The sequence below is a fragment of the Oncorhynchus tshawytscha genome, linkage group LG17 (assembly GCF_018296145.1).
Source record: "Oncorhynchus tshawytscha isolate Ot180627B linkage group LG17, Otsh_v2.0, whole genome shotgun sequence".
Taxonomy (NCBI): domain Eukaryota; kingdom Metazoa; phylum Chordata; class Actinopteri; order Salmoniformes; family Salmonidae; genus Oncorhynchus; species Oncorhynchus tshawytscha.
Window position 1 is genome coordinate 3,262,271 of NC_056445.1, and position 25,324 is coordinate 3,287,594.

The 25,324-nt window shown below is 40.1% G+C and overlaps 1 protein-coding gene and 1 non-coding gene across 2 annotated transcripts; both read left to right on the forward strand.

The window, feature by feature from the left end:
- Positions 1-22,666: 22,666 nt before the first annotated feature.
- Positions 22,667-24,289, forward strand: LOC112237967. The gene is made up of 3 exons (XM_042300025.1): positions 22,667-22,784; positions 22,971-23,522; positions 23,975-24,289. Exons 1-3 carry the CDS (start codon positions 22,704-22,706, stop codon positions 24,272-24,274), a joined length of 933 nt encoding a protein of 310 aa, XP_042155959.1. The 5' UTR covers positions 22,667-22,703; the 3' UTR covers positions 24,275-24,289.
- Positions 24,290-24,674: 385 nt separating this feature from the next.
- Positions 24,675-24,747, forward strand: trnav-aac. Its single transcript has one exon. It is a non-coding gene; the product is annotated as a tRNA-Val (tRNA).
- Positions 24,748-25,324: the final 577 nt, after the last annotated feature.

Below are 25,324 nucleotides of genomic sequence, written 5' to 3' on the forward strand. Positions count from 1 at the left end.
CTGCGTAGAGGTGAATTAGGGAATCACCCGCAGCAAGAGCGACATCGTCGACATATACAGAGAAAAGTGTCGGCCCGAGAATTGTGTGGCACCCCCATAAACTGCCAGAGGTCCGGACAACAGGCCCTCCGATTTGACACACTGAACTCTACGATGTAGTTGGTGAACCAAGCGAGGCAGTCATTTGCGAAACCAAGGCTGCTGAGTCTAACTATTTATTTTACCTTTATTTAACTAGGCAAAACAAATTCTTATTTTCAATGACAACCTAGGAACAGTGGGTTAACTGTTCAGGGGCAGAACGACAGATTTGTACATTGTTAGCATTGTTAGCTGAACTTGCAAACTTTCGGTTACTAGTCCAACTCTCTAACCACTAGGCTACCCTGCCGCCCCAACAATGCGGTGATTGACAGAGTCGAAAGCCTTGGTCAGGTCGATGAAGATGGCTGCACAGAACAATATTTTATTGATGGCGGTTATGATATCTCTTAAACCAGTCTGGTTTTAGACCCCATCATAGCACTGAGACTGTACTTGTGAAGGTGGTAAATGACCTTTTAATGGCATCAGACCGAGGCTCTGCATCTATCCTCGTGCTCCTAGACCTTAGTGCTGCTTTTGTTACCATCGATCACCACATTCTTTTGGAGAGATTGGAAACATAAATTGGTCCACACGGACAAGTTCTGGCCTGGTTTAGATCTTATCTGTAAGATTATCTGTATTTTACCTCTTGGGGATGTCATTCGAAAACATGTTAACTTTCACTGCTATGCGGATGACACACAGCTGTACATTTCAATGAAACATGGCGAAATTGCCCTCGCTAGAAGCATGTGTTTCAGACCATAAGGAAGTGGATGGCTGCAAACTTTCTACTTTTAAACTCGGACAAAACAGAGATGCTTGTTCTAGGTCCCAAGAAACAAAGAGATCTTCTGTTGAATCTGACAATTAATCTTAATGGTTGTACAGTCGTCTCAAATAAAACTGTGAAGGACCTCGGTATTACTCTGGACCCTGATCTCTCTTTTGAAGAACATATCAAGACTGTTTCAAGGACAGCTTTTTTCAATCGCAAAAATCAGAAACTTTCTGTCCAAAAATAATGCTGAAAAATTAATCCATGCTTTTGTCACTTCTAGGTTAGACTACTGCAATGCTCTACTTTCCGGCTACCCGGATAAAGCACTAAATAAACCTCAGTTAGTGCTAAATACGGCTGCTAGAATCCTGACTAGAACCAAAAAATGTGATCATATTACTCCAGTGCTAGCCTCCCTACACTGGCTTCCTGTCAAGGCAAGGGCTGATTTCAAGGGTTTACTGCTAACCTACAAAGCATTACATGGGCTTGCTCCTACCTATCTCTCTGATTTGGTCCTGAAGTTCATACCTACGCGTATGCTATGGTCACAAGACGCAGGCCTCCTAATTGTCCCTAGAATTTCTAAGCAAACAGCTGGAGGCAGGGCTTTCTCCTAAGGAGCTCCATTTTTATGGAATGGTCTGCCTACCCATGTGAGAGACGCAAGCTCGGTCTCAACCTTTAAGTCTTTACTGAAGACTCTTCTCTTCAGTGGGTCATATGATTGAGTGTAGTCTGGCCCAGGAGTGTGAAGGTGAACGGAAAGGCTCTGGAGCAACGAACCGCCCTTGCTGTCTCTGCCTGGCCGGTTCCCCTCTTTCTACTGGGATTCTCTGCATCTAACCCTATTACAGGGGCTGAGTCACTGGCTTACTAGGGCTCTTTCATACCGTCCCTAGGAGGGGTGCGTCACTTGAGTGGGTTGAGTCACTGATGTGGTCATCCTGTCTGGGTTGACGCCCCCCCCTTGGGTTGTGCCGTGGCGGAGATCTTTGTGGGTTATACTCGGCCTTGTCTGTTGGTGGTTGAAGATATCCCTCTAGTGGTGTGGGGGCTGGGGGCTGGGGTTATATCCTTCCTGTTTGGCCCTGTCCGGGGGTGTCATCGGATGGGGCCACAGTGTCTCCTGACTCCTCCTGTCTCAGCCTCCAGTATTTATGCTGCAGTAGTTTATGTGTTGGGGGGCTAGGGTCAGTTTGTTATATCTGGAATACTTCTCTTATCCTATCCGGTGTTCTGTGTGAATTTAAGTATGCTCTCTCTAATTCTCTCTTTCTTTCTCTCTCTCGGAGGACCTGAGCCCTAGGACCATGCCTCAGGACTACCTGACATGATGACTCCTTGCTGTCCCCAGTCCACCTGGCCGTGCTGCAGCTCCAGTTTCAACTGTTCTGCCTGTGATTATTATTATTTGACCATGCTGGTCATTTATGAACATTTGAACATCTTGGCCATGTTCTGTTATAATCTCCACCCGGCACAGCCAGAAGAGGACTGGCCACCCCACATAGCCTGGTTCCTCTCTAGGTTTCTTCTTAGGTTTTGGCCTTTCTAGGGAGTTTTTGTTTTTCCTAGCCACAGTGCTTCTACACCTGCATTGCTTGCTGTTTGGGGTTTTAGGCTGGGTTTCTGTACAGCACTTTGAGATATCAACTGATGTACAAAGGGCTATATAAATACATTTGATTTGATTTGAATGAAAAATAAATTGGAATATATACAAAAAGGACGAAAAATACAAAAAGTAAACAAGATGTGAGCAAACCACTGCACTACTACGATGTCTTGGACACAATAGCCGAGCTAGGTGTGAAAACCCCCACTCCTATCACAGACCAGATTTACCCTAACGAACAAGGGGTAACTTGCTACTCAATGTAATAAAGTAATGCCTTTTCAAATAAGTTACCTTACATGTTTTGTTGGCTGACAATTTGTTAGCTACGCTGTCCTTATGAATCACATAGCATATCATATCATTACAGCAGTATGTACCGGTATGTTAGCTAGCTACCTAACGTTAGTAGTTCTACATCAAACTTGTCAGTATATTAACTGTAGGCTATCTAACTACCCAATGTTTATTGACTTTATTATTCTCATCATTCTTAGCTTAGCTACATGGTATAGTCGTTGTGCTTTCTCAATGGACATTCGGGTGCTTTCGTAAATTCTCTTTGGCTATCTACAGTCTGGACAATAGAACGTGTCAAAACGGCTTAACCTCTCTTGGGTAGGGGGCAGTATTTTCGTCCGGATGAAAAGCATGCCCAAAATAAACTGCCTGTTACTCAGGCCCAGAAGCTAGGATATGCATATCATTGGTAGATTTGGATAGAAAACACTCTAAAGTTTTTAAACTGTTAGAATCATGTCTGTATAACAGAACTGAGTATAACAGAACTGATATGGCAGGCAAAACCCTGAGGACAACCAATCCCCCCCCCCAAAAAAAAATTCAGCCGATCACTATTTTCAATGGCTGTCACTTTTATTATAAGGCGAAGTCCTCCCAGATTGCAGTTCCTACGGCTTCCACTAGATATCAACAGTCTTTAGAAAGAGTTTCAGGCTGGTTTTTGGAAATATGAGCCAGAAATTGTAGTTTTTCTAGGTGGCTGCCATTTTGGCTGTGGTGTTTCCAAGTGCGTGAATGAGAGTGCGTACTTTGGTATTTTTCTCCGTTAAAGACAATAACGATTCTGTCTTCTTTTTTTTGAGGGTGGATCAGCTTAATATTGCGGAAAGAATGTTGCTTCCAATGTAATTGTCTGCATCATTTCCAATCCTCCATATTTTTTTGGTAAATATATATATCTATACATGCATGCATATATATATATACACATATATACATACACATACCTATATAGACATACATACTTTTTTAAAGAATATACATTTATATGCCGATCCCCCAATTGGAGTAAACAAATAAACACTTCTGCTTCTACCTTCAATCCATACATCTTATACATACTCTACAGACACAGTCTACTTTACAATAGTTCTCTCTTGTTTGTTCGTAGTCCTTCCTCTATTTCTGATGTCCATCCAGTTTGATTTCTATTTGTAACTATGCTATTTCACAAAAGCTCCGAACCTATATACATTCTACAGATCCCGTATGCTTTACATTGTTTATCTTGTTATTAGTCCCACCCTTCAGCTCAACTTCAACCCCTCCCATCTGTCTCTCAACATCATCCATTTCGGATTTCTACTTGCCATATATTTTCGAACTGTGCTGTGATGCTTCACAAAAGAATTGAACCTTCCTATTCTCATAGCTTCTACAGATTGTAAATTTAAAAATAATTTTTTTGTTAAAATAATTATTATATTATTGATTGATTGACTATGGCTTTTCAAATCACCCAGTATTGCTATCTGTAGTGTTAGTTCTAGGCAAATGTTGCAATTCTTCAGCTATTCCTAGACCTGTGACCAAAAATGAGCTACATATGGACAATACCAAAATAAATGATCTAATGACTCTGCCTCGTCACAGCAGAATCTGCAGAGCTGGGAAGATTGTATCCCCCATATATATAACATTCTATTAGTTGCAAGAATGTTGTATAGCAATTTATATTGAAAAATTTGAAGTTTTGAATCCGGCGTTGTTTTGCGTATCAATTCATAAACCATGTGCCATGGAATGGGTACATCGAAAATCTCTTCCGAACTATTTTGCAATTTATATGGCACAGCTGTCAGTTTTTTGGTCCTTAAATGAAATTGGTATATGTTTTTATTTATCACACTTTTCTTTAACCATTTATGTTCTTTAATACAGGGCCGACATACAAGTTCCTTACTTTTTTCCCCTTCTACTTGCCTCTTCCATTTTTGTGGTAATACTGCAATTAATTGGTTGTAATTTTGGGTAGAGCAGACATTTCCATATGTCTGTTAGCTGCATGTGTGACATAACTCCACCAGTCCTATTTATGATATCATTCACTAAAATTATACCTTTTTTAAAAAAAACGTCTTCTATAAATACAGTTTTTTTGATCAATTAGTATATTTGAATTTAACCACAATATTTGTTGTACTATTTGTTCCGTCCTTTCAGGTGGATTAAACTGAAATTGCAACCAACTTTCTTGGTTAAAAAATAAAGATATTTTGGAGATTATTTCCTTTTCAAACAACCAAAAGTGAGCAGGTGTAATCTGAATAAAGGGGAAAAGGCCCTTCCTGAATATAGGATGAGACATTCGTACCAATTGACTAGAGAACCAGTTTGGATTTAAGTATAACTTTTGTATGACTGATGCCTTTAGTGAGAGGTCTAATGCTTTAATATTTAATCATTTCTGCCCACCGAATTCATGTTCGTTATATAAATAGGCCCTTTTAATTTTATCTGGTTTGCCGTTCCAAATATTTTTTGTTCATATAATTTAAAAAGCTGGTCACTAGGTGTAGGCAAAACCTTAAGCAAATAGGTAAACTGTGAGTTAATCAGGGTGAGTTAATCAGGGTGATTTTTCCACAAATAGACAGGTATTTTCCTTTCCATGGTAGCAAGATCTTATCTATTTTTCTAGTTTCTATAGTTTCTATAAAAATTTTCTAGAAAAATTTATTGGAGTGAGATCATTTCTTTCCTTTGGGATTTGTATACCGAGTATGTCTACATCTCCGTCAGACCATTTAATTGGTAAACTACATGGTAATGTAAAATGTGCATTTTTTTGTGATCCAATATGTAATATGGTAAAGTTTATCATAATTTGGTTTTAATCCAGAGAGGATCGCAAAAGTATCTAGATTCTCTAAGAGGCCGTGGAGAGACTCCAATTGTGGTTTTAAAAGAAAACATGAATCATCAGCGTACAATGACACCTTTGTTTTTAGGCCACGGATTTCTAATGCCTTAATATTATTGTTTGATCTAATCTTAACAGCTAACATTTCGATGGCAATAATAAATAGATATGCCGATAGTGAACAACCTTGTTTTACTCCTCTAGATAGTTTAAAACTTTCTGAGATGTAGCCATTATTTACTATTTTACACCTAGGGTTACTATACATAACCTTAACCCATTTTATAAGAGATTCCCCAAAATTGAAATATTCTAGGCATTTATATATAAACTCCAGTCGCACTTTATCAAAAGCCTTTTCAAAATCAGCTATGAAAACCAGTCCTGGTGTCCCCGATATTTCATAGTGTTCTATGGTTTCCAGTACTTGTCTTATATTATCTCCAAAAAGATAAAAAACCTGTCTGATTAGGATGAATAATATCTGAAAATACTTTTTTAATTCTATGTGCCAAGAATTTTGCTAGGATTTTTGCATCACAACACTGAAGTGTAAGAGGTCTCCAATTTTTTAAATGGACTGGATCTTTATATATACCACTTGGGTCCTGTTTCAGTAATAATGATATCAGACCTTCTTGGTGCGTGTCTGATAATCTACCATTTATATAGGAGTGGTTAAAACAAGTCAACAATGGTCCTTTGAGTATACCAAAAAAGGTTTTGTATACTTCCACTGGTATGCCATCCAGCGATGGAGTTTTCCCATCCTTAAACTCCCCAATTGCCTCAAGCAGTTCCTCCTCTGTAATTTGGCCTTCACATGTACAGATATTAATTTTACATTATAATTAGGAAAAAAAATCCATACAATTAGTTTCAGTTAGTGGAGATGGAGGAGTCTGAAATGAAAACATATTCTTAAAGTACTTTACTTCCTCTTTCAAAATATCATTTGGAGAATCATGCGTGACTCCATCATTTGTAACAAGTTTTAATACATTTTTTTGGTAGCATTTCTATATTGAAGATTGAAAAAGAATTTGGTGCATTTTTCCCCATATACCATCCAGTTCGCTTTATTTTTATAATATATTACACTAGATCTTTCTTGAATAAGTTCCTCCGTTTCTTTTTGTTTTCCTCTAACTTATTCTGTGCCTCCATGGTACCGTTTTTATTGCTATCTAACTGTACTGTTAGTCCTTCAATTTCTTTGGTTAATATGGACTCTTTTGATCTAAATTGCTTTGGTTTTATAGATGAGTACTGAATTGCATTGCCTCTAAAGGCACATTTAAAAGTGTCCCATTCAGTAAGGGGATCTGCTGTACCTATGTTATGTCTGAAAAAGTCAGTTATAAATTCTTCTGTCTTAGTTCTACACAATTTATCATCTAGTAGGCTTTGAATTAATTTCCAATATCCTCGCCCACGTGGAAATTCTGTAAGAGTAATATATATGCCAATTATGTGATGAACCGACCGCATTCTGTCCCCTATCAACACTTTTTAAAACGTTTGGTGCCAGAGAGAATGGTATAAGAAAGTAGTCAAGGCGACTAGCTTGATTAAGCCTCCGCCATGTAGATCTCACTAGATCAGGGTATTTAAGTCTCCATATATCCACTAATTCCAATATATCCATGACATTCACGATTTCCTTAAATGCCTGAGGGTGATAGTTTGTAGTGTGATTTCCTTTCCGGTCCATAGAGGTATTTAAGACAGTATTAAAATCTCCCACCATAATAATAGAGTCTAGTGTTGCTTGTAGAGTTGATAGATTCTTATATATACTTTCAAAGAAGCTTGGATCATCATTATTCGGACCGTATAGGGTAATAGCCATATCTGTTTTTTGTCCAATAACATATTTAAAATAATCCATCTATCTTGAGGATCTGTTTGGACAATTTGCACATTTGGATCAAAATTATTGTTCATTAAAACCATCACCCCTTTTGAATTTCTTTGCCCATGGGAGAAGTATATTTCGCCCCCCCAGTTCTTTTTCCACAAAACTTCATCTAAAACTGTTGAATGGGTTTCCTGTAAACAATATATATTATATTCCTTCTCTTTTAGCCAGGTAAATACTGATTTATCTTTTCTTATTATCTGCTAGGCCATTACAATTCTAACTGGCTATACTTATTTCACCACCTATCATAATGAGACACAACTTTCAATTATTTTTTATCAAAATATATGTTTGTAAACGTACCATTAAAAAGTAATATGATGATTGAGTGTCTATATAGCTGTACCATGATCTTTGCCTTTCTACTAAGTAAGCCTCCAATTGGTCCCTACTATTCCACCCGCTAAAAGCCCTCCTCATCCCGTGTTGGTTTGTCATCCCAATGCCCGGCAGACCACCCTCGACCCCCTGTATCCCATCACCCATAACCGACTGGGATCCATCCTTTGGAAAGAGCACACAGTGCCATTTACCGAATTGAAGTAGATTAACTGCCAGATGCATTTCCATCGCCCTCACCTCGATTTGTATTATACACTGCTCGAAAAAATAAAGGGAACACTAAAAAAACACATCCTAGATCTGAATGAATGAAATATTCTTATTAAATACTTTTTTCTTTACATAGTTGAATGTGCTGACAACAAAATCACACAAAAATTATCAATGGAAATCAAATTTATCAACCCATGGAGGTCTGGATTTGGAGACACTCAAAATTAAAGCGGAAAACCACACTACAGGCTGATCCAACTTTGATGTCATGTCCTTAAAACAAGTCAAAATGAGGCTCAGTAGTGTGTGTGGCCTCCACGTGCCTGTATGACCTCCCTACAACGCCTGGACATGCTCCTGATGAGGTGGCGGATGGTCTCCTGAGGGATCTCCTCCCAGACCTTGACTAAAGCATCCGCCAACTCCTGGACAGTCTGTGGTGGTGGATGGAGCGAGACATGATGTCCCAGATGTGCTCAATTGGATTCAGGTCTGGGGAACGGGTGGGCCAGTCCATAGCAGCAATGCCTTCCTCTTGAAGGAACTGCTGACACACTCCAGCCACATGAGGTCTAGCATTGTCTTGCGTTAGGAGGAACCCAGGGCCAACCACACCAGCATATGGTCTCACAAGGGGTCTGAGGATCTCATCTCGGTACCTAATGGCAGTCAGGCTACCTCTGGCGAGCACATGGAGGGCTATGCGGCCCCCCAAAGAAATGCCACCCCACACCATAACTGACCCTCCGCCAAACCGGTCATGCTGGAGGATGTTGCAGGCAGCAGAATGTTCTCCACTGAGTCTCCAGACTGTCACGTCTGTCACATGTGCTCAGTGTGAACCTGCTTTTGTCTGTGAAGAGCACAGGGCGCCAGTGGCGAATTTGCCAATCTTGGTGTTCTCTGGCAAATGAAAAACATCCTGCACGGTGTTGGGCTGTAAGCACAACCCCCACCTGTGGACATCGGGCCCTCATACCACTCTCATGGAGTCTGTTTCTGACCGTTTGAGCAGACACATGCACATTTGTGGCCTGCTGGTGGTCATTTTGCAGTGCTCTGGCAGTGCTCCTCCTGCTACTCCTTGCACAAAGGCGGAGGTAGCGGTCCTGCTGCTGGGTTGTTGCCCTCCTACGGCCTCCTCCACGTCTCCTGATGTACTGGCCTGTCTCCTGGTAGCGCCTCCATGCTCTGGACACTACGCTGACAGACACAGCAAACCTTCTTGCCACAGCTCGCATTGATGTTCCATCCTGGATGAGCTGCACTACCTGAGCCACTTGTGTGGGTTGTAGACTCCGTCTCATGCTACCACTAGAGTGAAAGCACCGCCAGCATTCAAAAGTGACCAAAACATCAGCCAGGAAGCATAGGAACTGAGAAGTGGTCTGTGGTTCCCACCTGCAGAACCACTCCTTTATTGGGGGTGTCTTGCTAATTGCCTATAATTTCCACCTGTTGTCTATTCCATTTGCACAACAGCATGTGAAATTTATTGTCAATCAGTGTTGCTTCTTTGCTTTAAATGGACAGTTTGATTTCACAAAAGTGTGATTGACTTGGAGTTACATTGTGTTGTTTAAGTGTTCCCTTTATTTTTTTGAGCAGTGTATATAGCTGTGGATCATCCTCTATTGTCCCTAACATCTTTTACTTCTTCGCAACATTTGTGGGATACACCCACACACACACACACTCAACCCATACCCCCACACAACCATAAGCTCACTTACTCAACAATTGCACCACCCCAGAGCCCAACTCAAGATAGGTCTTGAATTACAAATGTACTCGCAGTTGCAGCTGCACGAGAAGGCCTACAAGACCGCACAAAAAATTAGGCAAAAATTAAGAGATTTTATTTACCATTGTCAGATCCTAGATGATGGAGATCAAATGTACACCTCTACCCTGAAACCCCCACAATACAGTCACCCGTATTGACCATATTCCCAAGCATCCCCATGCAGTTCAACTTTGATTCTGTGCCACTAGGGTCACAATAATATACCCCCTCTCTGAATGTCCGAGTGTGACCCCCTCCCCATGGGTTACTGTAGCTAGTGTTGCCAGCACTGCCACTGCCTGGGTGGGGGCACCCCACCGGAATCCCCACCGGCTAGGTACAATGTCATCAAGGTTCTCATTAGCAGCTTTGAGAATTTCCTTGTATAGTATGCTCTCCCTTTAGGGGGCTTTGGCTTTACAGGCTCAGAATTTTGAGGGGGCAGTGCTGCTCTTGGTCTCTGACAATCATGTGGCTGCATACAGACCGCTTACAGCATGCACATAAAACAGTTAGGGACTTCTCCTGAGTCTCTGGGTCATTCAGGTGGGTGTCATGGGTATAGGGTCATGGACCGTACCATTAAAATAGGATCATAAATAATTAGATATAATTTATTTAAAAAATGTAGTTCCCCATGATAGGACAATAACAAATAAAATGTATCATCTATTTTAAAACTGTTCCACCATGATAGGACAATAAATAAATAAGACCTATAATTCATTATAAAAATATATCCATCATCTGAACAGCATTGAAAGCCCTCTCATATCCCAGCCCACAGCAATACATTGGCTCTGGGATATGCAACCATTTCATTACTCACTCACTCAACTCACAAACATAACAAATCAAAATAAACATACACCACACCATCCACACATACTGTGCTTTCTGTTTACTTAGTTTTTATCTTCACTATGTTGAATTAGTGCTTGTGTGTTCAATTAGTTATATGTGAAGATATATAGAAAAGCTATATTTTTTATTGTATTGTTTACAATCCATAACCGGGCTAGAATTGTGTTTATTTTCCTCATCTATGGGAACTTTACAATTTTTAAAATAACAATAGAGTAGTCTTTGTGTCTCTGAACAACTGATTATCAATATATAGTTTTTTTCAACGACGAGAGCTATTCATTTCACTTTTAATCTATTTTCTTTGAAAATTGGATACAGAACTTTGCGCCGTTATGTTATTTCCTTCAGAAACTGATCATTCATGCCAATTTTGGTCCCAGCAAGTCTTTTACCCAGGCTTTTAACCATTATTTTATCTTTAAATGAAGCGAATTTGGCAACGATTGGGCGGTCATTCCTTTGGCCTCTCTGTCCGAAGCGGTGTACACGTTCAAGTTGGATTTTGTAGATAACTTCGTGTGGGATCTGAAGCGCTTTAAGGAGGAACTCTCTAACTACAGATTCAGGAACTTCCCCTTCTTTCTCCTGGATACCTGTAAGTACCAGATTCTCCCTCATTGATCTAGTTTGTATGTCCAGTAAGGCTTCCCTCAGAACGGTGTTCTCCTTTTTAATTTAGTTCATTTCGGTTTCAATCTTATTGACGGTCCCTTTTAGCTTGTGTGTTTCCTTCTCCAATGTCGCAGCTTTTTCATCACTCATCTCGAGGCTTGCCTTTAACTCTTTTATATCCTTACTAACTAATTCAAGTATATCCAGTTAGTCATTTATTGATTTTAACAGATCAGTTTCGATCATTCCCGGTGGTGAAATTATTAAATCGCCTGTGTCTGTAGAAGAGTCACGTTTCTGTTTTGAAATCGATTCCCCTGTCTTACTCTCCGTCATGTTTGGGTGTTGCTTGTTTTCGTAATATTTGTCGATAAATGTCTCTAGTCTTAAGATTTGTTTTGTGTTATTATCCAGATTGAAGGTTATCACCCACCAGATTATGTAGTGCTAATATTTTAGTCTAACTTGCCAATATTGAATGTTACGTTTTATCTTGAAGTGCTCCACATAACTTCGTTCAGTCCGCCATTACCTCTTACCTAGTTTTCTGCCTTCTCTGTCTTAAATTGTATCGTTTATTTTCGTATTAGGGTACCTAAGGTTTGATTATAAACGTTGTTTGACTTTGGAAAAGTTTATTAGTAACATTTGGCATTCATTTTGTATGCATTTTGATGGAGGGAAACTGGGTGGATTATTGACTGAAGCGCGCCAGCTAAACTGAGTTTTTATGGATATAAAGAAGGACATTATCGAACAAAAGGACCATTTGTAATGTAACTGGGACCTTTTGGAGTGACAACAGAAGAAGATCATCAAAGGTAAGGCATTTATTATATCGCTATTTCTGACTTTCGTGTCGCACCTGCCTGGTTGAAATATGTTTTTCATGATTTTGTATTTGGGGCGCTGTCCTCAGATAATCTCATGGTGTGCTTTCGCTGTAAAGCCTTTTTGAAATCTGACACAGCGGCTGGATTAACAAGAAGTTAAAATCTGGTCAATAGTTCTGGTCAATAGTTCGTTGCCAAATGGCTGGGGCTGATGCAATGCCAAAAACCAGGCAGTTATACCTGTATAGACCTTTGTGTGTGTTTATTGTCAGGTACTGTTTGGAACTCTCTTCAACCGGTAGCTGCAGGTAAGCCTGTTTCAGAACACTTTTACTGAAGTGTTGCCCACCAGCTAGTGCAGCAAAGATGTCATCCAGACGTGGTAGGGGGTATTGGTCCACATGCAACATTGAATTCACAGTTACCTTTAAGTCCCCACACATTCTAACAGACCCGTCTTTCTTCACAATAGGAACTATGGGTGTGACCCATTCGCTTCTGTCCACTTTCATCAGGATCCCTGTATCCTGCAAGCGATCGATTTCCGCTTCCACCTTTGGTCTCAGGGAGTATGGAACAGATCTGGCTTTGCAGAATTTTGGGGTTGCGTCATCTCTTAGTACAAGTTTTGCTGTGAAGCCTTTTACTGTTCCCATCTGATCACTGAAAACTGTGTTGTATTTCTTCCGCAAGTGTTCCAGTGTTTGGTCTGTGCCTTTCTCTTTGGACTGGAACGTGTGGAGCATTTTCAAGTCACACCAATTCAGCTTTATTTTTGAAAGCCATTCCCTGACAAATAATGGGGGGCCAGTTCCAGGCACCACATTACAGCTGTAACTGCTGTGTTTGCCCCCCTAATGCACTCTGACCTGCAACGCCCCCATTGGGCTCAATCTCTATCCTGAGTATGTCTTCAGCAACACATTTGTGTTCTTCAGCTTGATAGCCTTAAAGTGCTCAATGTAGACGGTAGTGGAAATTATAGACAATGCCGATCCTGTGTCCAGCTCCATTTTGAGGGGTTTGCCTTCGATATCTGGTGTCACCCATATTATGCTACTGCTGGGAGAAGTCACTGTGTTTAACTCCATTGTACCAATTAATCATTCATCTGAATCACTGCCACTGTTCTCTGCTAGTGCATTCACAGACCCTTTAATTTTCTCAGTTTTCCTGTTGTGACTGAATTTTGCTTTGCATGCTCTTTGAATGTGCCCCCTTCTACTGCATTTGTGACAAATTTCGTCTTTGAAACTGCAGTCCTCTGCTCTGTGACAATCTCTGTCACACCTGTTGCATTTTTCGGCCACACGGGGGCGCTGTCGACTGCGTGAAAACTTGTGCAGGGAAATTTGTGACAGGTCAGTACTTCTTTTTGCAACTCAAATGCATCTTTAGTCGCGATTTCCATAGCCACAGCAATTTCAACAGCCTTTGCAAACGTGAGCTCCGATTCTGTGAGCAAATGTTTTTGAATGTGTTCATGTTTCAGTCCACAACCAGCAGAGGGAACACCCCCCTATCCACATCGATGGAACAGTAGTGGAGAGGGTAGCAAGTTTTAAGTTCCTCGGCATACACATCACAGACAAACTGAATTGGTCCACTCACACAGACAGCATCGTGAAAAAGGCGCAGCAGCGCCTCTTCAACCTCAGGAGGCTGAAGAAATTCAGCTTGTCACCAAAAGCACTCACAAACTTCTACAGATGCACAATCGAGAGCATCCTGGCGGGCTGTATCACCGCCTGGTACGGCAACTGCTCCACCCTCAACCGTAAGGCTCTCCAGAGGGTAGTGAGGTCTGCACAACGCATCACCGGGGCAAACTACCTGCCCTCCAGGACACCTACACCACCCGATGTTACAGGAAGGCCATAAAGATCATCAAGGACATCAACCACCCGAGCCACTGCCTGTTCACCCCGCTATCATCCAGAAGGCGAGGTCAGTACAGGTGCATCAAAGCTGGGACCGAGAGACTGAAAAATAGCTTCTATCTCAAGGCCATCAGACTGTTAAACAGCCACCACTAACATTGAGTGGCTGCTGCCAACACACTGACACTGACACTGACTCAACTCCAGTCACTTTAATAATGGGAATTGATGGGAAATTATGTAAATATATCACTAGCCACTTTAAACAATGCTACCTTATATAATGTTACTTACCCTACATTATTCATCTCATATGCATACGTATATACTGTACTCTATATCATCGACTGCATCCTTATGTAATACCTGTATCACTAGCCACTTTAACTATGCCACTTTGTTTACATACTCATCTCATATGTATATACTGTATTCGATACCATCTACTGTATCTTGCCTATGCTGCTCTGTACCATCACTCATTCATATATCCTTATGTACATATTCTTTATCCCCTTACACTGTGTATAAGACAGTAGTTTTGGAATTGTTAGTTAGATTACTTGTTGGTTATTACTGCACTGTCGGAACTAGAAGCACAAGCATTTCGCTACACTCGCATTAACATCTGCTAACCATGTGTATGTGACAAATACAATTTGATTTGATTTGAAACAAATCTATCCCTTAATGTGTCATTTAGGTTCTCTCCAAACTGGCAATGTTCAGACAGTTTCTTCAACACTGCTACATATGTACTAACACCCTCCCCCTCATTCTGATCTCTCTTGTGGAAACAAAAACGTTCCGCGATGAGGAGTGGTTTAGTATGTTTTTGGGCCAATTAAACTCAACAACGCTGGTACTCTTTTGTTATCAGCAATGTCTTTGCAATGAAGTACTGTTCCAGTCGTTCAATGTAAGTTGCCCAGTTTTCTTGCGTGTCATCAAACACATCTATTTTCCCGATGCTAGCCATTCTCTTTACCTCCGGCTCCACGGGTCTTTGATCTGCCGCCTCGTTCTCGTCAGCTCTCCCCTCGTCTTCACTGCTTGCTAGCTGTTGTGCTACAGGGTCAAAATCTTCCTCTCTTCCTACGAACTCCATCTGTATTCGTGATGCACACTGCAGGTAATCATCCTCGTCGCCATTGTAGTGTCTTAACACTTAGTACTTGTTTATGTAATAAGAAAGACTCTGAATACAAGCAATTGAACTGGAGCTTCACATTTACTACCTATACAAATCTATCGACCACATCCATTTAAAGCAATGATTGTCAATTGAAAATGTGGTTGTTGTGTTATCCTGTTGTGCGCCTTGAATGTCAGTCCCCTTAAACACATTATTCCAATATTTCTGAGCTCTAAATTGAAACAATGAACACATTTGCAAAGATATTCGGTTAAAAAAATAAGAGTATGAATGACAATAAACGTATGATGGTCTAACAGGTGTTTTTCATTTTGTTTCTCACATTAAACAGACATTTGAGAACGGAATTGCTTACAGTTGTACCTACGACCTCAACACCCAATCTACTCACACGCGCAAATACTCACATTCAGACTCATACATACAGCGCCTTCTCTCCCCTTCCGTTCTTTGGTATCTATTTTTTACATTTGTCAGAGAAAATGACCATTTTCGTGGTATTGCTTTGTGCACTGACTTTACTGAACTCTGGAGAAAACGAACATTGCCGCTGGGTGAGGACATCTGACAATGTGCTCTCCCGTTCATTAGACATTTTGTCTGCACGAACTCGCTCTTTTTCACTCGGTCCACTCGTCCAAGTGCCGATGTATTTGTGGCATGATGTGAACAGTACGAATTTGTGTCACTACCAAGGTCTAATGGTTTTAAATTACTGTTTTGTATCTGATGTGTGTCTGATGATTTAAAAATGTTTTGTAATTCTATGAATCTTACCCAGTTGATTAACTCACCCACTCGCCCAAATCTTAAATGCCTAGATCAATCTACCCTGATTTATTTGATATTGACAAATGTTCCACATAAATATTCTGCATTTGGTGTTTTTTGTAATAATTTAAGTGACCATTGTGCTGTTGTTCCTGTTGGAAATACTAAGGTTCCTAAAACAAACCCACGTTTTATTCGTAAGAGAAATTTGAAGTGTTTTAATGAGCAGGCTTTCTTTCATGATTTGTTTTATTTTGACTGGAGCAGATTGAGTTTATCCCTGATGTGGAAACTGTCTGGAAATTCTTTCATGATGGTTTTTCCAAATAGTAAACAAACATGCCCCATTCCGCAGGTTCAGGGTTAAAGGGCGGGTTAATCCATGGTTTTCTTCTGAGCTGTCTTGTATTATTCACAACCGTAATCTAGCCTGGGCTAAAGCAAGGAAATCATGTTCTGATGCTGATTGGCTTATTTTTAGACCAAGGCCAAGTCTGAATATTTTATGTATGTTACCACTGATAACCTAATGAAAAAAATGTCTGACCTTAGTTTTTTTTATGACAAGTCTGGTCAGGCTGTTTGATTCAGTGTCCTCTGACTCTGTACAACCCTGTGTGGATGAACCAGTGAGAGCTGGTCAAACTTTTAGCTTTTTGCCATTCTCAGTGCAGGTGGTACATAACGCCCTGAAATCCTTAGATCAAAGAAAGCCTGCAGGTCTTGATCTTTTGGATCCCTGCTTTTTGAATCTGGCAGCTGATTACATAGCTGAACCACTTACATATCTGTTCAATCTAGCCCTGGAATGTAGTGAAATTCCAAAGATCTGGAAATCAGCATTTGTCCTACCACTTTTAAAAGGGAGAGATCCAACTCTTTTAAATAATTTTGGAAGGCTATTAAGGCCAATCTGGTAACAGTAATGTTAGCTGTCACCCCTGGTGAAAATACTCTGAAACCCTTGTGAGTGAAAAGCTAAATTTCAATGAGCAGTTTGTATTTCTGGTAGGATTCATGTACTATTTTATTTCAGGAATACCAATGGGCTTCAGGAAGAACCATAGCACAATTACAGCAGCCATGAAGGTTGTAAATGATATCACTGAAGCCCTTGACAAAAAACAGCACTCAAACTTTTTATTGATCTCTCAAGGCTTTTGATACAGTTGATCATGCTATACTAAGGCAGAGAAATCCTGTAGGTCTTTCAGAAAGCATGCAGTTGCATGGTTTGCTTTTGGATCCCTGTCTGATAGAATCAGTGGCAGCTGATTTCATGGGCCACTTTATGTCTGTTAAATTGTCTGTCTTTAATGGTGTGCCCCAAAGATCTGGAAATCAGCATTTGTCCTACCACTTTTAAAAGGGGGAGATCCAACTCTTTTAAATAATTATAGGCCAATCTCAAAGCTGTCACCCCTGGTGAAAATACTTGAAACCCTTGTGAGTGAACAGCTAAATTAGTTTTTATTTACTAACTCTATTTTATTAATGTACCAATTGGGCTTCAGGAAGAACCATAGCACAATTACAGCAGCCATGAAGGTTGTAAATGATATCACTGAAGCCCTTGACAAAAAACAGCACTGTGTCTCACTCTTTATTACTCTCTCTAAGGCTTTTGATACAGTTGATCATGCTATACTAAAAGGCAGAGTTTGTCGCAAACTGTAGGTCTTTCAGAGCATGCAGTTGCATTGAAGTTTGCTAACTACTGTCTGATAGAACTCAGTGCACTCAATTTGATGGGCTTATGTCTGTTAAATTGTCTGTCTTTAATGGTGTGCCCCAAAGCTCTGTACCTGGTCCTCTCTTATTCACTATTTATATAAATGATTTAGACAAAAATGTCCAAAATTCGCAACTTCATTTTTATGCTGATGATACTGTTATTTACTGTTGTGCCTCTCTCTTACAAAAGCTTCCCAGAACTTGCAAACTGCTTTTTATACTGTTCAACATACCTTGTGTCAATTGAAGCTTATCCTCAATACTGACAAAACTAAACAAATGGTGTTTTCTAAAGCAAGAAATAGACCTCTGAACCTTTCACCTATTACTACCTGTCAGGGCAAGGAGATTGAGGTTGTAACCTCATACAAATATCTTGGAATTTTAATTGATGATGGCCTCTCTTTTAAATTGCGAATAAATAACAAATAAATTGAAGCTGAAATTGGGATTTTATTTTAGGAATAAGGCCTGTTTTTCTGTTGAAGCCAGAAGGAGGCTAGTACCAGCTACATTTATGCCTTTACTAGACTATGGGGATATTTTATATATGAATGCTTCCGCTCAGTGTTTGAGATCAATTGACACCCTTTACCATGGCACTGTGAGATTTATTTTAAACTGCAAATCCCTTACGCACCACTGCACTTTGTATACCAGGGTTGGCTGGCCTTCTCTAGTAACTCATAGGCACAGTCACTGGTATACTTTTATTTACAAAGCCATTTTGGATTTACTACCTTTTTATTTTGGCATTTTTATTGTTCAGAAATGTGGTGGGTACTCTCTTCGTTCGCTGGACTTTATCCTGCTGACTGTTCCAAATGTCCAAACTGAATTTGGTAAAAGGGCTTTTATGTGCTCTGCGCCATCGTCTTGGAATGCCTTTTACAAAATACTTTTAAACTGGAAGAACTTGTCCCGATTGGTATTTTTAAATCACTGATGAATGATCTTGAGACTGATTCCCTGACCTGTCAATGTTTTTAATTAGCTGTTTTTGATTTTGTTTTACTCTTGTGAATTCTATGGTTTTTACTTTTACTTACTTACTTGTAGTTTTTCATGTTGTTTGTCTGTAATTTTTGTAAAGACTTGGTGCTGCCTATCTTGGCCAGGATGCTCTTGAAAAAGAGATTTTAAATCTCAATGAGCCCTTCCTGGTTAAATAAAATAAATAATGCACAGACACACTAAAGCTGTACAGTGTAGTTTGAGTAGTCAGTTTCAATTATTTGCAGATGTGTTCCCTATTATTTACAAATTGAAAGATGTAACATTTGAAATGAATGTGGCAGAACAGTTTAGCATAGAGTTCCTGTGGGAGTCTTCTCCTTCAGTCTTTTTTCCTCCTTGACCTCGTTTCTCATTACATGGGATTTCCCCAGTGCCAACTTCACATGAGATGGCCGCTGTCTACTGTCATGTGGTGCTGGATGACAGATATCGCTGGCCGCTGTCCATGGTCCTATATACAATCGCTATGTTGCATATGTACGAACATCGCTAAACTTGTCCATGGTCCTGAAATATACAATCTCGGCTATTTGCATATGTACGACAAGTCAAACTTGACCCCACACACATTGATGCTAATCTCTCACACTTTTTGAACATTGCACAACCTGCAACAAAACACTGAAATAGAGCATTTTATTCCAAGTGTGTTTGTGTTTGAATAAAGACCTGAAGAATGAAATCAATGTGTGGATGTTGATTGGACAATGTATATGTGCTTTGCAGAAGCCATTGCTTTGTTTATACCAGAATATTTTTTCTCAAATGTATTAAATGAAATACAGAAATATCTAATTTACAGTATTCACAATACATGTTAGAATCACCTTTGGCAGCGATTAAAAAGCTGTGAGTCTTTCTGGGTAAGTCTCCAAGAGCTTTGCACCCCTGGATTGTACCATATTTGCAATATCACAATATATTTCAATTATGGTACAGTCCATCATCCCGGTTACGACAGAGCCTGGGCACAAACCCAGGGACTCTGATGGCACAGCTGGCGCTGCAGTACAGCACCCTTAACCACTGCACCGCCTGGGAGGCCTCTTGGCATTCTCTCCAACCTTTTCATGAGGTAGTCACCTGGAATGCATTTCAATTAACAGGTGTACCTTCTTAAAAGTTAATTTGTGGAATTTCTTTCCTTCTTAAAGCGTTTGAGCAAATAGGTTGTGTTGTGACAAGGTAGGGATGGTTTACAGAAGATAGCCCTATTTGGTAAAAGACCAAGTCCATATTATGCCAAGAACAGCTCAAATAAGCAAAGAGAAACAACAGTCCATCGTTACTTAAGACATGAATGTCAGTCAATACGGAAAATGTCAAGAACTTTGAAAGTTTCTTCTAGTGTAGTCGCAAAAACCATGAAGCGCTATGATGAAACTGGCTCTCATGAGGAAGACCCAGAGTAGCCTCTGCCGCAGAGGATAAGTTCAGTAGAGTTAACTGCACCTCAGATTGGAGCCCAAATAAATGCTTCACAGAGTTCAAGAAACACACATCTCAACATACACTGTACAGAGGTGACTGCATGAATCAGGCCTTCATGGTCGAATTGCTCCATTGAAACCACTACTAAAGCACGGACACCAATTATAAGAAGAGACTTGCTTGGGCCAAGAAACACGAGCAATGGACCTTAGACTGGTGGAAATCTGTCCTTTGGTCTGATTAGTCCAAATTTGAGATTTTTGCCCTTCAATGTGTGTGTGTAAAGAATCCAGGGTGTTTAGTTAGGTCTACTCTTCATTATAAAACTATTTGTTGAATGGTTTAAAATCCATCAGAAGCTGAATAAGTCTTGACGGAGACAGAGCTTGTTTTGCCAAGAAAAGTGAAAAGGACTGGGGGAAAGTAAAATGGAATATACATGGAAAGGAACATGGAAGAACATCAAAGAACATTGCATTTTCAAGATCATGTAACATCAACCATAACATCAAAATGCATCTTATATTCCTGCCCTTACAGAAAAACCACATGATTCCAACTTACATTTTATGTGAGCACAAATTTAATTTTGGAACACAACGTGATCACATTTTCACATGTGTAGTTTAATGTAATCACATGTTGCTTTACATGTTATCACATTATCCTCACATAAGATTACATTAAAACATGTTTTTGGAACACTTCCCGTGTTCACATGTGAAATTCATGTGGTTTTTGCCTAAACGCCCTGCAGTTCCACACTCAAGGATCTTAATAATGCTTTAAAATACACATGTATGATTGTGCATGTGTAATGGGTTGAAAACAAAGTCACTAAAAACAGACACACATTTGTCTTAATGAATCTAAAATGTATTTTCTACATACTTTAGCGTTAGCAGTCCATCAGGCCAATAGATGGCGCTTTTGCACTGTTGTAGCAGGAGAAACAGCAAGTTCTGGCCAAGAGCTCACCATTCTGCAGAATAAGGACCAGAACTTTACAGAGGTAAACTGTCTCTGTTCTTTTACTATTACAGGTACGTAACAGCACTTCAAACGTTCAAATATATACACAATATGTAATAACATGCTATTTAACAACGTTGTCCAGATATTATCACATTAGGAAAGGTTTTGTTTTGGCTTTGTGTCGAACTGAGTGAGAGAAGAAGGTGATTTACATTGAGTGAGAGTATATGTTAGCTTGATGCTAGCTGAGGTAAAAAAACAAACATTTATGAGTCACAGAGGCTATGTTTACTGAGTAGTTTACTTGTACTGGATTTTGTCTAGGAGATGTTTTATCAAGAATCCATTTGTAAGGGATTTCTGAGTTGGTTTTACATGTTATTGGTTGTTTTTTGTAAAATTGTGCTCACTAGCTGGTAAACAGGCCGACCACGCTCAGTCTGGTGGACTTTTAGTGCATACAGTGAGAGAGAGACGATTTTCTGGAGGTGCCACTATCTTAAAGCTGAATGTATTGTTGTCACTTTTCTGTAGAGGTAGCGGTATACAGAAAAACATTCAGTTATTTATGGTTTCATATATAGGTGTTTCTATTGTATGAATGTGAAATACATTGTGGTTTTCATGTGAAACCGTACACTAAGACAGGGTTATTTGTGGAACATTTTTTAATTCTGCTTTCGGTAAAGTGCATTTATGTTGTGTAATTTAAAGTGTGCACTTGTTTGATGTGAATATTTTCAAAGTACTAACAAGAAAATAGACAATTGAACAAGAGAAAAAAACATTTGTAAACTTGTGTAAACTTGTTTTTATTATTGCAGGCCACCTCAGCTACACATGTACTCTGTCTGCACACTCATCCACACATGCACATACACACGGACAAACACACAGTAATGTTCTCTCTCTTGTGTTTGTCAGCAGTTCATTGAGGCCCTGTCGTTCACCTCCTTCACCAAAGCTCTGTCAGGGACCTACATGAAGAGTGCCATCACTCACTAACTTTGACCTGTCCAGCTCTCTCATCGGACTCATAGACGGCAGCTTTGAGATGGGTTTCAACAATAACATTGAGTTGCTTGAGAATTCATGTAGTTAAAACCAGATACAGACTACAGTATGATCCATTTTTTTAGTGGTTCAATCAGAGTCTGCTCTCAATACTGTCCAGTTTTAAAAAGGGACGTTTATTTTTTTGCTGAGTTTATATATATATATATATATATAGTATTTACAAATTCACCACATTCATGATTCTATATGGGAATCAAAAAGCTTTCATTTATGTTCACCATGTGCTGATGTGCTCAGCACTGTCAACAGACCCCATTATGACAATGTAACGGAAGCCTTGCCATGATATAATTGCTGGTTCCATCTGACAAGCAAAAGGAGAAGATCTCACAGAGATAGGTTAAGTTCTTATTTTGAGAGTGTTAATATTTATCATCAATGGCTTATCGAAAAATCAAGTGAGTTTGACAAACTCCAGAAGGAGAACTCACAGATGAAGAGCGTCATCGAAAACCTGAGGAAGCAAAACATGGCTTTAAACCAACAGGATGACCAGGACAAGTTTTCAAGTTTTGTAAGGCTCATCAGTTTTTCAAACGTTTTTCCAAAAATATCACTGTTTATTTTGTGGTTTCATAGACATACAGTAGGCCTACATCCATAAAATCTTTAGCTTAAAAGTTTTTTATGACACACTGTAGAAACTATTTTGCCTACTTCACTTCTGCTATACATTTCATACTGTACCATTGTGATCCAGGGCTATCAGGAGAGCTACCCAATCCCAGAGGGCCATCGTGGCTTCATCAGTGATGCCAGACTTCTGCAGATGCAGAGAGCTGAGAGAGAGGCCATGGAAGCAAAGCAAAGAAAGATAAGTGCTATCCATGAGAATTATGTCCGGACTGCTCTCATCGGGGTTGGCAGCACCTTCGCGCACCACTTCGTCCCCTCTATTCAGTGCATTCCACGGCCGAAAGCTCCACCGAGGCCTTTGCCACGAAGGCTTGAACACATAGCTCTGGCCCCACTGAAGAATGTGGTGGGGGTGGACGGAGCCCAAGTTCGACCCGGATCTCACTCTCTGGAGTCCATCCAGGTAAATAAGTCATTCAGCAGCAGTAGCGTGTGGCCTGTTCCCGTCCCTCCCACTGGAGCTCCCTCCAAGAGGGGCAAGAAGAAGAAGGGCAGGCGGGGAGTCAAAGCCCTGAAAGTCCAGTCGGACCAGGGCTGTGCTGACAACAACGGACCCATTGACCTGATGGAGGAGGTGAGGGACATCGAGCCTCACCTGAAGGAGGAGGCCTGGAAGGTAGGATGGACTTCGAATTTATTGTAAATGTGAAAATTTGCAGTTCAGAATTATACTTGGACTGATAAATTGCCAAAACAGATAGTGGTTCCATGTCTTAAAATCAAATCAAACTTTATTTGTCACATGTGCCGAACACAACAAGTGTAGACCTTACCGTGAAACCAACAGTGCAGTTCAAGAAGAGTTAAGAAAATATTTACCAAATAAACTAAAGTAAAAAATAATAATAATTAAAGTAACACAATGACATAACAATAACGAGGCTAAATACAGGGGGTATCGGTACCGAGTCAGTGTGCGGGGGTACAGGTTAGAAAGGATACTCTCTTTTTGACAGCATGATAGAATAGATCCTAGAATACAGGATCTCTCTGTGTATTAGTTTATGTATATACTAGTTCTATATGTATTTCTATGATGGGAGCATTCTTTTCTGGTCTACACCAAAGGTGGTACATGAGGTGAAGGCCATGGGCAGGAGAAGTTTGGGCTCGGCCATGTCCACGGGGGAAATAGCCACCAGCTCTCTGGGAAGCCTGAGCTCAGTGGATATGAACACCCCTGCGGAGCTCCGTGACTACTTGGATGTTGGGACCCCGGTCAAGTCGCTTGACAGCCCACCCAGGCCTGCTCCCCCTCCTACCAAGCCCAGGAGCAAACAGCCTCGGCCTATAAGGTTCCTTAGCCTGCCAAAGGCTGCCACCGGCTCAGGTCAGTCCCTCTCATGTACTCACACTAATGTAAATTAGACAGGGAGGTGAAGCTAGGTAGAGTGATAGAAAAACAGTAGGAAGGGAAGGGACACAAATGGCTTTAGCCCAGGGCTAATACATTTTTCCACACTTGATTTGCCTGTTTCACAGTGAGATAACCTTTACTCAAGGCTAATTGGACCCTAAAATTTGGTTTACTCCTTGCTGATAGTTCTAGCAGCAGTTTCTGTAGTGTAGTGATTATCACGTACGCTTTACACGCGAAAGGTCCCCGGTTTCATCCTGGGTGGAAACAGGACTCTTTGACACATACAATAATTACCATATTTGGAACAGAGAAATCTTCTTGTCAAAAATGCCTTCCTTTGGAAATTTGAATTTATGCAATGAATATCTGTAAAATTCAGTTTACTCCTTGCTGATAGTTCTTGCAGAAGTTTCTATCGTGTAGTGGTTATCACGTTCGCTTAACACGCGAAAGGTCCCCGGTTCGAAACCAGGTGGAAACAGTGCTCTTTGTCAAATGCAATAATTACCGCTGTTGTAATAGAGAGATTTTTCATGAATGCCTCATTTTAGAAATGTTTATTCATGCAATGAATATCTATAAAATTCGGATTTACTCCTTGCTGATAGTTCTTGCAGAAGTTTCTGTAGTGTAGTGGTTATGACGTTCGCTTAACATGCTAAAGGTCCCCGGGTGGAAACAGTGCTCTTTTTCACATGCAATAATTACCGTAGTTGTAAAAGAGACTTATTTCCATAAATGCCTAATTTTAGACATTTTAATTCATGCAATGAATATTTGTAAAATTCAGTACGCTTAACACGCGAACGTTCCCCGGTTTGAAACCGGGTGGAAACAGTGCTCTTTGTCACATGCAATAAGTAACGTATTTGTAATAGATATTTTTTTCATAAATGCCTCATTTCAGAAATTTTAATTCATGAACAAGGAGTCAATGCAGTTTAAAGATACATTTACATGAGGGTTTGGATGATATTGTCAAATTTCTTAGAATGAACTAAAATATTGGAGTTTGGGGACTGGAGGGGATAATAGTCAAGTTGGGAAATATTCAGATA

Bases quoted from the DNA above. Each gene is read 5' to 3' on its own strand.
- LOC112237967 (XM_042300025.1), top strand. From the start codon at position 22,704: ATGAAGAGCGTCATCGAAAACCTGAGGAAGCAAAACATGGCTTTAAAC. The intron at 22,785-22,970 runs GTAAGGCTCATC...ATTGTGATCCAG, and splicing joins AGGACAAGTTTTCAAGTTTT to GGCTATCAGGAGAGCTACCC. The intron at 23,523-23,974 runs GTAGGATGGACT...TCTACACCAAAG, and splicing joins TGAAGGAGGAGGCCTGGAAG to GTGGTACATGAGGTGAAGGC.